Source organism: Ziziphus jujuba, chromosome 7 (genome assembly GCF_031755915.1).
Source record: "Ziziphus jujuba cultivar Dongzao chromosome 7, ASM3175591v1".
NCBI classification, from domain to species: Eukaryota; Viridiplantae; Streptophyta; class Magnoliopsida; order Rosales; family Rhamnaceae; genus Ziziphus; species Ziziphus jujuba.
In genome coordinates, this window is record NC_083385.1 from 14,887,172 (window position 1) to 14,901,910 (window position 14,739).

Here is a 14,739-nt window from a genome sequence, read left to right on the forward strand (position 1 = left end):
GCTTACGGCTTTTTATTTTTCAAAGAAAAGATAATAATTTCTTCATTTTTGAAAATTTTTTATGATGAATTTGGATGACTTATTTATTCAACTTTTGTCAACATATATTTGCTCGCAGTACGGTAAAATATGCCTATGAAGTTTAGCATAACAATATGATTTTGGGAAAAACATAATTTTGGCATTAATATTCTTTGTATTAGTGACTGCTAGAGCTGAAACCTTTCATCAGCGGAATCGACATGAAAATCTCGATCTTGTTATAGAAAATTATACAAGTTATTCTGAATATTATTTGGGGACAGAGTTATTTATAATCGCTCAATATGAAACCTTTAAAGCAACAATTTTTATAGCAATAGGTATCTTTATTAATTCATTAAAAATTATTAGCAGATGATATTACTAACTTTCAAGTCGCTGACATTGCTGTTTGCAAAATTAAAATATTTTTCCAAAAAGAAAAAAAAAAAAAAACAAACTATTTGATATAAAAGCAAAGAGACCGATACAGTAGATATTGAAGCCACAAATCGCGGTGGAACGTGCAAGAAAAACAATCGACAGTAACAAATTTGTTGTCGTTGTATGACCAATTAATGCTACATTATTTCAAAGTTAGGAGTTTATATTCCAAGCTCGCAATAATATTCACTTGTAGATTATTCTTTAAATGCGACCGTCAAGTCTTCGTCTATACAATCAGGTCAACAAAATCTACTTTGAAAGAAGTTTCTTAATTGACAAATAACGAAAATTTTTGTTGGAAATTCTTGTATAAATCAGATATTCATACACACATATTAACCAAGTATTAAATTAGGGTGTTGAGGTTACTAATTCCACTTTTTCTCCTTCCTCTCTTCAGTGTTTGCCTTTGCTTGTTTTTTTGGGGGTGCAAAACACATGGCGATCTCTTTGTGGATATCTCAAACTACTCCACCTCTTATATTTTGTATACTTTTCTACCTTCCTTTGGCTTATCCAATTCACTTCAAAGTAACTAGATTTGTTCCCAATGAACCAAATGTTCTATATTTGGGAGATGCAAAACCCGAAGTTGGAACAGTTGAGTTCAACGATGTTGACTATCTCTGCCGTGTTGGCCAAGTTATCTCAGCGAACAGAGTTCGAGTATGGGATGCTGCTACTAAAGAGCTCTCTGACTTTACATCCCATCTCACCTTCACCATTGATACACTTGACCGTATTCGTTATGCTGCCGGTCTTGCATTCTTTCTTGCTCCTGTTGGATTTCAGATTCCACCAAACTCAGCTGGTGGTTTTCTAGGCCTATTCAATACCACCACCAGTGACTCTCCTTGGAACCAGATTGTTCATGTCGAATTCGACTCTTTCTCGAACCCTGAGTGGGATCCTCCTGTTGGGCATGTGGGGATCAACAGCAACTCAATTTCTTCGGCTGTCTACACTCCTTGGAATGCAAGCTTCCATAACAGTGACATTGCTGATGTATGGATCAAATACCATGCTACTTCTCAAAATCTAAGTGTCTCTTGGAGCTACCAAAATACCACCAATCCCAAAGAGAAAACTAGTCTTTCTTACAAAATCGACCTGATGAAGGTTCTTCCAGAGTGGGTCACCGTTGGTTTTTCAGCCGCCACCAGTCATTTTGTAGAGCGGCATGTACTTCTATCATGGGAATTTACTTCAACATTGAATACTAAGGAAACACATAAGCATGAGAAAGAAAAGGATAAGCTAGTACTGGTGGGTCTAACAGTGTCACTAGGTGTTCTAGTGGCAGGGCTAGTTATAGCCTTTGTGTTCTTTTGGAAGCGAAAGCGGAAAAATAGACAAGCAGAGAAGACGGTAAACTTAACATCAATGAATGATGATCTTGAAAGAGGAGCAGGACCGAGAAGGTTTTCTTACACCGATCTAGCTTCAGCAACAAACAACTTCTCGAATGATAGGAAGTTGGGTGAAGGAGGCTTTGGCACTGTCTACAAAGGATACCTGAAAGATCTAGATGCATTAGTGGCTGTGAAGAAATTCTCAAGCGGGTCTAAGCAGGGGAAAAAAGAGTACATAACAGAGGTGAAGGTCATTAGCAGCTTGAGACATCGAAATCTGGTGCAACTCTTAGGTTGGTGCCATGACAAAGGCAATTTCCTCCTCGTCTACGAGTTCATGCCAAATGGCAGTCTTGATTCCCACCTCTTTGGCAAGAGAAGTCCCCTCAATTGGGCTTTGAGATACAAGATATGTCTTGGAATAGCCTCCGCATTGCTGTATCTTCATGAAGAGTGGGAACAATGCGTGGTGCACAGAGATATCAAATCAAGCAATGTGATGCTAGATTCGAGCTTCAATGTCAAACTTGGAGACTTTGGATTAGCACGACTAATGGATCACGAGCTCGGTCCCAAGACAACAGGGTTGGCTGGGACATTAGGCTACTTGGCACCGGAATATATAAGCACGAGAAGGGCAAGTAAAGAGGCAGATGTGTATAGCTTTGGAGTGGTTGCATTAGAGATTGCTAGTGGAAGGAAGTCAGCAAATCTAATGGAAGAGGAGTCAGAAATGGGATTGTTAGAGTGGGTTTGGGATCTTTATGGGAAAGGAAACCTTATTTTGGGTGTGGATGAGAGGCTGCATATGGAGTTTGATCAGAGACAAATAGAATGTTTGATGATTGTGGGATTGTGGTGTGCTTACCCTGATCAAAATCTGAGGCCATCAATTAGGCAAGCAATTCAAGTGCTTAATTTTGAAGCAGCACTGCCTGAGCTTCCATCTAGAATGCCTATCCCTTTTTATGATGCGCCTACACTACCTGTCAGCTCTCCTCAACCTTTTGCAACACCAATCCTTTGAAGCGGGTCGTTGATTTGGAAAACCATACTAGGATTTTGTTTTTGTGGAGCATACTTGTAAATTATTTACTTTTATACAAGCACGCTAATAATAAAATTTTGTAAAGCATAAATGTTGAAGCCCTTATTTGTATAAATTAGAAAGCCATTTTTTCATCAAAAACACAAAGCGTTGCATTCGTTTGGCAAATTTGAAGCTTGCGACGTCTTTTTAGAGTTGATTTTGAATGTCATAATTAAAATGCAAAATATATATATAATTCAAAACAATTATTTAAAAAGATAATCATTTGGCATCAAAATTTGTTAAACTAATTCGACGTCTTTACTATTATTTATAGAATATAATTTACAATACATACCTTAGTTCAATGCATACCTGATCCAGTATTTCTTTCTCAAATCTCTGCCAAGCCAAAAAAAATTGAACAATTAAACGTTTTAAAGAAAATAAACATGAAGCAGAGATGAAGACAAGAAGATTCAAAGATGGTAATGCAAAGCCAACAAGTAAATCCTTATAATATTCAATCCATCTCCTGACTAATGGTTATGATGGCCATGTTATAAACATTTGTAGTTCGTCTGCTTAACTTGATGGACAAGATATATCAATTATGCTCCATTCTTAGATTACATTAATTAATTATATGCATATGATGTTTTTCCTTTACATATGTCGTTCAGGAAAGTCTTCTGCTATTAAATTCTGTGTTAATTATAATCATGAAGAAAACAAAAGACTCGTTTGAAAATAAATGAATAAAATAAAGAAAAAGACTAATTTTATATTTAATAGGGATTCGAGGTAGAATTGTGAGTCCAAATTATTCAATGAGAATGCACCACTTTGGTTGTGGTGAGTCCAAATAGTCAGATTGTTGACTGTGGATGAAGATTGGGCTTGTTTCAGTAATAGTTCCTAGTCCCTATCAAAGCCATAACATGTGGTCAAGTAAGTACAAGCCGGCCCATTTCCCTTACTACTCTTTTGATGTCTACTTATTAATTTATTATTTTTATATACAGAGATTACAATATATTTTAATATACAAGGAGGGGAGATTCAACATAAACATGATCGACTTCAGGATTTGAAAGCGTATTTTCGATGATTTTACTCGGGCCAAGTCTATGAATATAATTTATTTTATTCATTTTTTGCTTCCATTTTTAATGACTTTCTAGATATAAGAAATTAAGGTTTCTTCCTTTTTTTTTTTTTTTTTTTTGGCCCTTTTTTGGGAGGGGAATTTTAGCGGGGTCAAACTTTGAATCTAGAATTGGGTGTGTATTCTTGTGGTTCTACTATCACGGGATCAACAAGACTTGAAATATTTAACTATTTAAAGGTTGGAAAACTAAATTATTATCTTAGGCCCGGTTGATCTACCTTTACCAAATTAGCATCAATTTCCATGCTAATTTTCTTTTTTTTTTTCTTTTTTAAAGGAAATATGAAATAAACTAAACCAAAGCATGGAGTACATCATCTTCCTGAAAAGGAGATGGCCAATCAGGTGGAAATCTTTTAAAAATTTCAATGTTAGTTCAAGTCTCTGGTATATGGTAGATTTACATCTTAATTATACCAATAATTCATATATGGACAAAATCTTCCTACTAATATTTTATTGGGTCAGGGTATTGATTAATTTCTTGGCTATGATAATGATGTTATGTGGAAGACTTTTCCAAAGCGAATTAAATTGACATGAAAATCCAATTTTGTTGAAAATGTGTCACAAGTTGAATATTATTATAGGAATTATCCACCCATCATATACGTAAGTGCACAGGCTTAGCTGTAACTTTCATATTTCGCTACCGAATTGTTTCCAATTGTTTTGAAGCCAAACCTTGGACAATCATTATTTTATTATATATAATTAGGGAAAAAAAAAAAAAAGTTCATTCATTTCTAGTTTATGCCAAACGTTATTGAACATTAATTTTTTATTATTATTATTTTATCTCTTTTCCAACATTGATTTCGATCTTTATTAGACTTTCCGATTAATATAATATTTTCCATCTTTATTAGATTTTCTGACTGATATAATTAAGACCAGAAGATGAATAAATTCCTTTGTTTACAAACAAAAACCTATCTTAGATTTAGTCCAAGCTGATTCTGCGGAAAAATCTCATTGATCTGTACTTCTACGCCACGTTTAAAAGTAAATATATATTCATTAGTTTTTGTTTGTACCTACAAAGAAATTGCATGGTGGTCTTTCTTTATATTGTCATCTACTCATTTAACTCTCTTTGAAGCTTCTTCTTATCAATAGCATAAAATTAAGAAAGCTGTCTGAAATTAATTACAGCATAATTAAAGTAATTTGCATACGCAAATATACATATACTTTCAGTTTCGACCTTGTTTCTCTAAAACACATATGGGAACCTCAAGAGCTGCACAATTGCTATTCTGTATCCTTTTCAACCTTCCTTTAGCTTATTCAATTCAATTCCAAATACCTCGTTTCGAACCAAGTAATCCAAATGTTCTTTATCAGGGAGCTGCTGAACCTTCAGTCGGAGCTGTTGAACTAATTGACAATGTTGATTATCTCTGTCGAGTAGGCAGAGTAATCTCTGCAGACAGGGTCCGACTATGGGATGCTGACACAAGAAAGCTTTCCGACTTCACAACCCATTTCTCCTTCTACATCAACACACTCGGCCGGACATCTTATGCTGCTGGCCTTGCATTCTTCCTAGCTCCGCATGGATTTCAAATTCCACCCAACTCTGCAGGTGGTTTTCTAGGCCTATTCAACACCACCACTAGTGACTCCCGTAAGAACCAAATTGTTCATGTTGAATTCGACTCTTTCGCGAACCCTGAATGGGATCCTACATATGAGCATGTTGGGATCAATAACAACTCAATTTCTTCGGTTGTCACTACCCCTTGGAATGCTAGCTTCCATAACGGTGACACGGCTGATGTATGGATTAACTACAATGCTACTACTCATAATCTAAGTGTCTCTTGGATGTACCAGAAAACTTCTAATGCCAAAGAGAACACCAGCCTTTCTTACCAAATCAACTTGATGGAGGTTTTGCCTGAGTGGGTCACTGTTGGGTTATCTGCTGCTACAAGTCAATTTATAGAGCGCCATGTAGTTCAATCATGGGATTTTAGTTCAAGTTTGGATATAAAAGAAACAGATAAACAAAATAGTGGAAAGACAAAATTAGTGGTGGCTTTGACAGTTTCAGGAGGTGTTTTGATTTCTGGGGTGGTTATAGCTTTTGTGTTGTTATGGAAGCGGAAGAAGAAAAACAGGGAAAAAACAGAGACAGTGAACACAACTTCGATTAATGTTGATCTCGAAAGAGGAGCCGGACCAAGAAGGTTTTCTTACCTTAATCTAGTTTCAGCAACCAACAACTTCTCTGATGACAAGAAGTTGGGTAAAGGAGGTTTCGGTACTGTTTACAAAGGCTACTTAAAAGATTTGAATATGGTTGTAGCGGTGAAAAAATTTTCGGGAGGATCAAAACAGGGAAGAAAAGAGTACATAACAGAGGTGAAGGTGATTAGCAGCTTAAGACATCGAAATTTGGTGCAACTCATAGGCTGGTGCCATGACAAAGGTGAGTTCCTCCTGGTCTACGAGTTCATGCCAAATGGTAGTCTTGATTCCCACCTCTTTGGCAAGAAAAGCCTTCTTGTTTGGGGTGTGAGATACAAGATTTCTCTTGGAATAGCTTCGGCATTGCTGTATCTTCATGAAGAGTGGGAACAATGTGTGGTGCACAGAGATATCAAATCGAGTAACGTTATGCTAGATGCAAACTTCAATGTCAAGCTTGGAGACTTTGGGTTAGCCCGTCTTATGGACCATGAGCTTGGCCCCAAGACAACGGGGTTGGCTGGGACATTAGGCTACATGGCTCCGGAATACATAAGCACTAGAAGGGCTAGTAAAGAGTCTGATGTTTATAGCTTTGGTGTGGTTGCTTTAGAAATCGCTACTGGAAGGAAGTCAGCTGATCGTATCGAAGAGGATTCCGAAATTGGATTGGTAGAATGGGTTTGGAACCTTTATGGGAAAGGAAAACTTGAAATGGTTGTGGATGAGAAGCTGCATATGGAATTTGATCAGAGACAGGTAGAGTGGTTGATGATTGTAGGGCTGTGGTGTGCTCACCCAGATCAAAGTCTAAGGCCATCAATTAGGCAAGCCATTCATGTCCTTAACTTTGAGGCAGCGTTGCCCAATCTTCCTCCTAAGATGCCTATTCCAATTTATGATGTGCCTACACTCTCTGTCAGCTCAGGTGAGCCATTACTGACTACAAGTCTTGAAGTGGGTCGGTGATAGATCAACTAGAAAATCATCAAAATTTATTACTTATACATTGTTGCTCTGTAATATATGTTTCTAAATATTTAATATTGTTATAGAACATCCATGAACTGGGATCAAGAACACAATAATTTGCAGTAGTTGGTAGATTCTATTCATTTTTATATCGGTTTTGAAATAGATAGAAGATTCCAATTCTTCAATCAAGTCTCGCTTAGTTTTAATAATGGTGTTACTTGCTTTTAGGCTTTTAATTTAGTGTTATATGTTGGTTGGTGCTGTTATTTTTTTTTTTTTTTTTAATATATTGGTATGACTTATGAAACTTTTCAAATTCTTAACCAGAAACTTTTTTTTCCCCCTCTTCCGCAAATTAATGCTTAATTGTATTCCTACAAGTCACTAGTAATGTTTTGATGATTTTTTTTTTTTTGTTTTTTATTTGTGATAATGTTTTAGTAATATGTTAATTGAACATGATCTTTAAAGAGTCCTTAATTATTGTTTTACCATCCAAAATATTTTTAGTACGGCGAATGAGTTACTTGAACCAAAAATCCAAATTTAACTACCAAAAAAATAGGGTTATTAGCCATGACAAATAGTGTGCTAAAAGTTTACATTTTGTGACAATGCTTTTAAATCACAATAACAACACTTGTGGCCAATAATTTGTACCTAAAAGTGCTTCTAGCTACAGTAAGATCAATTTATAGCTGAAAATAATGGTCAAAAGTAATTTTAGCTGCAGTAATTCATCAATTCATCATTGCTAAATGGCCGGTGAGGAATGCTTTTTTTATTTTTTCGTTATTTATTTATTTATTTATTTTTGTAGTATATTGCAAAGGTTCTCCTTAGACAAACCTAGCTTCTATATCATTGTTTAGTATTGATCCTAATCACAGTTTCCAAATGAGACTCCTTTTTTTGGGACAAATTTCCAAAATGAGCACTGAAGAGCCCCAATTTGGGTTTGTAGTCAGTCCACACATTTGACTGCCGGGTTCAACACAGCAAGTTATTATATCAACGCAGCAACAGAGCTAAAGTTGAGAAAAATTTGACCTATTTGTTTAGTAATATAAATTAATTGCTATTAGGCTGGATTTTATTAAAGCATCCTAACTTTAGGGGTACCTCAACCAAATTTTGGCGTAATGCCCAAAGTGCAACATCATGGAAAATAAATTAGCAATGATAAAATATAAAAATAAAGTCAAAGTTATTAAAATTTTTACTAAATTTATTTATTAAATTATATGATAAATGATATACTAATATTTAATTTGTTTATATTTTTGATCCACTTATCTATATCAAATATTAATATTTTGCCATGAATAAATATTGACACACATAATTTTGGTAAATGTTTTTGGTAAAACAACTTGGTACATATAACCAAGCTCAACATTAATGTGAAAAAAGAACCAAAAAAAAAAAAAAAGAAAAAAAAACCGTAAAAAAGGCTCAATAATCAAAAGTATCTTTTCTCACTCTCCCTATTATTGGATCCAAAACTCATGCTAAAATGCTCGATACCATATTCAAATGTCATTGGTGATGACCGGCCGGCTCTACAGGGCCGATGTAGCATCATATTATATCCGAAACTTTTTCATGTATTATTATATATTAACAACACCAGCAACGGAACTTATGATGAAAATACATATATATATATCTATATATATATATATATATCTATATATATATATATATATAGATATATATATATATATATTTAAAAGCCTTTGTAGATTCAGACCAATACAGACGGCAACCGGCGTTTTCACTGAGGTTAGGTACAAATCTAAAATAAATGATACAAACTAAAAATCTCTTTAAGCTACTTGTCTCATTCCATTTTTTAATATTCCCCAAAATCAACTTCATCTTTTTTGTCTTGTCAGTTTCTGTTATTTTATAGAAACCCATTATTCAAACCTAATTAGGAAAAAAGAAATCAAAATTAGATGTATAGAATACCTTAATGATGCTTGAGTTGCAGTATAGAAAAGGTCAAAAAGAAAGACAGCCATATAACCAAGTGGGGCCTAATATGTTTACCCAAAAAAAACAAAAAAAAAAAAAAAATGGTTGGGGCATAATATATTAGCCAAATTTTATCAATATGTATATATATACATATATATATATATATATATATATGTATATGTATATATATATATTAGGACTCATATATATAAGTATATATATTAGACAAATCTTGGTAACGGTCACCATGACATTGCATTTAACGGTTCATGATATACTTAGCATTTGATCAAACGCCTAAGAGAGTCCCATCAAGAAGGCTTTAATTACTAGGTCATCAATATTAAACTGTGTAATCTAATTAAGACCTGGTAAGTAATTGAATAAGAACAATTAACGCTGCTTATCCACTAAACTTGTCATTGTTAATAAGACCGTGTTATCGTAATTAGGACAACCATGTAGTTGAACTACTCCTTGATCTCTCTACCCCAAAACCAATCCCTCTGTTCTCTTCCTCTGCTTTCTTCCTCTGTATACCTTTCAACAATGGCTCTTTCCAACTCTTATCCACACCTTTTCAACGTCATCATCTTCTTCCTGCTGCTAATCACGAATGCCGAGTCTGTTTTCTTCAACTTTACCTCTTTCCATCCTAACATGGTTGACATACAATTCGAAGGGGATGCATTTCCATCCAGTAATGTTCTGCAGCTCACAAAGAATCAAGTTGATGGTCCCCTCGCTGGCAGCATAGGCCGAGCGTCGTATAACAAACCGGTGAAGATTTGGGATGCAGGAACAGGAAAGCTTACAGATTTCACCACCCATTTCTCATTTATCATGAAACAACTTGATGCCCAAATATATGGTGATGGCATAGCATTCTTTATTGCACCATTTGATGCGAGGCTTCCTCAGAATTCAAGTGGGGGTTACCTTGCACTATTCAGCAATGATACTGCCTTCAATTTCTCGAGCAATCAGATTGTTGCGGTTGAGTTTGATAGCTTCAGGAATGAATGGGATCCGAGCTCTGATCACGTAGGAATCAATATCAACTCCATCATCTCAGTAACAAATGTGACATGGAAAAGTAGCATTAAAAACGGATCAATAGCAAATGCTTGGGTAAGTTATAACTCCACCACTCAAAATCTAAGTGTTTATCTTACATACGCTGAAAATCCAAAATTTGGTGGGGAATCTAGCCTTTCATATATTGTTGATTTGAGGAAGTTGTTGCCGGAAAGGGTTAGATTTGGTTTCTCTGCAGCAACTGGAGAAGTGATAGAAATACATAACCTTCTTTCCTGGTCATTTTACTCAACCTTGGTGGATGAGAGAAATCTCTTATAAACACGTAAAAAGTGCTCGATACAAGAGGGTGTTCCGTGTTCTATTTATCTTTTATTAGGAGTCTTTCAGTTCTTTTGTCATAAAATTTGAAGTCTATGTTATCTATATATATTCAATGAGATTAAAATAAATAAATAAATAAATGAAAGTTAAAGATAGATGATCAATCATTTAAAACTTTTGAATTTAATAAATGATAATATATCATATCAAATTTAAAAATTTTAAATGATTGAATCTATCTATTTTCAATATTTTTAAATAATACATATATTTATATATATATATATATATATATGCATATAACATGTAACTCAACTTACTAGAAGTCCACCTGCGAGAATCAACAACCCATGTTGACCGCAACTTACTAGTAGCTCGCACTGCCCCTCGATCTTATTTACAGAAATCATCCCTTAATTTATTCCAACTATTTATTTATTTATTTATTGGAGCTTTCCAGGAAATCCAGATTGATTAACTTTCTAATTGCTGACATTGCTGTATGCAAAATAAAATATTATTTTTCAAAAGCAAAGTTACTAATTAAATTTTTATATTTAAGTTTCGATAATAAATCCTTTTCCATTGATAAAATTGCCAAATTATTTAATCTTTCTTCAAACATTGTTGAGCATAAAAAAGATTTTATTAATTTTAATTTTGAAAAACTTTTTTCTGCTGAAGCTATACTAACTGGTATTGTCAATAGTATTCTACAAGCTCTCCATGCATTAGGAAAAGAATTTAATTTTTTTTATAAAATTTAATATCTCGTGTTGTTTTCAATTCAGGATTTATTATTTCTTTTAAAATTTTTAGTTCTAAAAATAAATCTAAACCATCAATATCAGATAACATGTTATATTTTTAAAAAATTTCAAGATGCAAACATTTTTCTTTTAAAAAATCATCATCAAGCAATATTAATTTTTCTACATCATACAGAAAACCAAAATTATCTTCATATATTTTAAACTATTCAAACCTAATTTGAAGTGAAGAAATGGCATGATTAACTATATAATTGAAATAATTAATTTTGAAAGATTTTTCAGGTGAAAGTCTCACATCATTAGTTTCATTCTCATCAAATTCTTTTTTTCTTCTAATTACACATTTTTCAAGAAATTTTGGTTCTACATTCATTTCATTAGCAATCTCTTTAGTACAAATCATAGCAGATGTGAATCCATTTTCTCTATAGTCATTAAGAAATGAAATAAGACCTTTAGTTGATTTAATGCAAGGCAATATCCATATCTTTATATTGTAAAAATTTACTAACAGTGTTAATTGCAAACAATATAACATACCAAATAATCATACCTAATAAAAATTCAAAATTTTTAATCTTATATGTTGCTAAAGAAATCGCTTCACTTTTTGTTTTAGGATCATCACTAGCTTCTGCTAGTTGATATAAAGCATCTCTTATTTGTGGAGCTTGATATTTTATTACATTAACACTTTCAAGACGACTTTCCCAATGTGTTTGTGACAATGGTTTAAGAGTTAAATTAGAAATATGATCTTGTAAAATTTTCCATCTTTTTGTAGAAGAAGAAAATAGTAAGTATATACGTTGTGTCACGCCAAAAAATGTTATAGCACTAGGACAAGAATTAGCCATGTCACAAAGCACTAAATTAAGACTATGACATCTATATGGTGTATAAAAAGCTCTAGAATTTATATCTAACAATCTCTTTTGTACACTTTGTTATTTACCTTTTATATTAGACCCATTATCATATCCTTGTCCTCTTATATCATTTATATCAAGTTTAAAATTTTTTATTACACTAATAAGCATATCAAAAAGACCTTTCCCTGATGTATCATCCACTTTTAAAAGTTCTAAAAAATACTCTTCTATTTTGATTGGATTTGTTAAAATATCTACACATCTTAATATAAGAGATATTTGTTCTTGATGACTTATATATGGGGTACAATCAAGTATAACTGAAAAGTATTTTGCTTCTTCTATTTTTTTAATTATAATATTTTTTATTTCTAATCCTAATATATTTATTAACTCATTTTGTATGTTATGGCCAAGGTAATGATTATGAATTTCACCATTTTGAATACGTTTAAGGTGTTCTTGCATTATAGGATCAAATTCTGCAATCATTTCAATTATACTTAAAAAATTTCCATTGTTATCTTGATAAATCTTCTCATTTGTGCCACGAAATGCCAAATTATTTTTTACAAGATTTTTAACTACAGTAATAATTCTTACTAATACATTCCTCCAATGCTCTTTTTCCTTATTTATCTTTTCTTGTAAATTTTGATCAATAGTTTTATTTTTAAGTAATCTCATTTCAATATCAAACCAAATACTCATATTTATAATATGTTCATTGCTTGTTTCATGACTTTTAAGCTTGGCACTAAGATTTTTCCAATCTTGACATCCTTCGTTTGCTAATTGAATTGTAGTTGATTTTTGACTAAATAATTTACAACACAAGCAAAATACTTTATCTAATTCTTTTGAATATACTAGCCATCTCCTATCATGTTTTTCTCCATTTGGTAATTTTCGAATGTAATGAATAGTAGAAAAGTGTCTAGAATTTTCATCATGTGGAAAACATAAATTAGTGTCTCTAATTGGACCTTTTTCAACTAATAAATCTATTAAATTTGTATTTATGTTTTCCCATTGTGCTGAATCATATATATTTTTAACAATAGTTTCATCAATATCATTAAAATTTTTATCTTCTTGATCAACTAATTAATCTTCTTCTAAATTATTATTATTATCTTCTTCGTTAATATTAATATTTGATGAATTAGATTTATGATTATTAGAAAGTTCTTGACAGATTTGTTTTTGTCCTAATAAAGTATCATCTTCTAGTGAAAATTCAGTTGTTTTTTCATTTAAATTTTCAATTGATTTTTCTGAGTTTTGATTTTTAGTATTAGTAACAAACCTATCAAGTGCTCCTTTTTGAGATTGAACAAATTCTTCTATTTTTCTTTTTTTTTTTATATGTTTTGCATATCCAGACTCATATTTTCTAGCAGACATATTTATATTCAAATAATAGAAAATATAGATCCATAATATTTTATCAAAATTAAAATGCTTAAAATTAAAAAAACAATAAAACTTGATTTATGCTTTGTACTTTCAATTTGATAATACTTTAAAGTCTGACACTGTTATCTGCATAAATATGATAAAAGAACAAACAAATATTAATTTTTATTTAGATTAATTAAAATAAGCATCTAGGAGAATAATTGGCCCAAATTAAAAACACCATGTAAGGATTCAAATCCAATCAATTTAGTTGAATAAAAGATATAAAAAAAATAAAAACACAAAATATAGAACAAAACCGTAAGCTATATGTATATATGAAAACAATAAGAATGATTAGTAAATAACTTCATCATGAATTCATATATATATATATATATATAATATATGAGGAGAATGAATGTAAATTCATTAAAATAAATAAAAACCAACAAGCTTACCTTTAATTTTGGGGCCTTCTGGATTAAAATTGCAATTATATATGTTGAGTATCAAATATTAAACAACTATGAAAGATGAGTGAATGAGAAAAGAATAAAGAAAGTTAGCAAGGGAAAAAAACACATAAACTTTACAGAAATAGGAATGAGTATTTAATATATGTTTTTCTCTTTTTTTTACTGTTACAATCTAATTAATTATAGAAATAAAATATAAAAAATTTCTATTAAACTTTATTAATGTTCTTTTCAAAAGATAAAGATAATTATACATAATTATAGCAATAAATAATCAATTAAAGATAATTTAGAATCCTAATGATAACCAATTTTTTATATTTCTAAAATAAATTAATAATAATATTTTATTTAATAAATATATATATATATATATATATATATATAATATAGAAAATATATTTTTTGGGGCCCCCAATAAGATAGGGGCCTAGGCATATGCCTTAGTGGCCTATGCCTTCAGCCGGCCCTGGCTCTTCTTTCATCAAACTCGAGAAATTCAGCTTCTTTTCGCAAATGTGATTGCGTTGCTCTACACCAAGATGGCATATCCTAGCCTTGCTCCACACCATGCAGCCCTCATTTCTCACGCTAGCTACAGCTCATTCCATCTCATGCTCTCCTCACATGACCATAAAAAGTGATAATAAAGTGTCAGATGGGGAGTGTTTTTGATG

The 14,739-nt window shown here is 32.2% G+C and overlaps 3 protein-coding genes across 3 annotated transcripts; all 3 read left to right on the forward strand.

Annotated features, from left to right (window-relative positions):
- Positions 1–841: 841 nt before the first annotated feature.
- LOC107425080 (L-type lectin-domain containing receptor kinase IX.1) lies at positions 842–2,973 on the forward strand. The gene has a single exon (XM_016035011.3). The coding sequence runs from the start codon at positions 907–909 to the stop codon at positions 2,845–2,847; it is 1,941 nt and encodes a 646-aa protein (XP_015890497.1). The 5' UTR covers positions 842–906; the 3' UTR covers positions 2,848–2,973.
- A 2,208-nt stretch (positions 2,974–5,181) lies between these two features.
- Positions 5,182–7,304, forward strand: LOC132804442 (L-type lectin-domain containing receptor kinase IX.1-like). Its single transcript, XM_060818830.1, has one exon. The coding sequence runs from the start codon at positions 5,249–5,251 to the stop codon at positions 7,184–7,186; it is 1,938 nt and encodes a 645-aa protein (XP_060674813.1). The 5' UTR covers positions 5,182–5,248; the 3' UTR covers positions 7,187–7,304.
- A 2,374-nt stretch (positions 7,305–9,678) lies between these two features.
- LOC132804471 (lectin 7-like) lies at positions 9,679–10,534 on the forward strand. Its single transcript, XM_060818876.1, has one exon. It carries the CDS (start codon positions 9,725–9,727, stop codon positions 10,532–10,534), a length of 810 nt encoding a protein of 269 aa, XP_060674859.1. The 5' UTR covers positions 9,679–9,724.
- The last annotated feature ends 4,205 nt before the right edge of the window (positions 10,535–14,739 follow it).

Bases quoted from the DNA above. Each gene is read 5' to 3' on its own strand.
- LOC107425080 (XM_016035011.3), top strand. From the start codon at position 907: ATGGCGATCTCTTTGTGGATATCTCAAACTACTCCACCTCTTATATTT.
- LOC132804442 (XM_060818830.1), top strand. From the start codon at position 5,249: ATGGGAACCTCAAGAGCTGCACAATTGCTATTCTGTATCCTTTTCAAC.
- LOC132804471 (XM_060818876.1), top strand. From the start codon at position 9,725: ATGGCTCTTTCCAACTCTTATCCACACCTTTTCAACGTCATCATCTTC.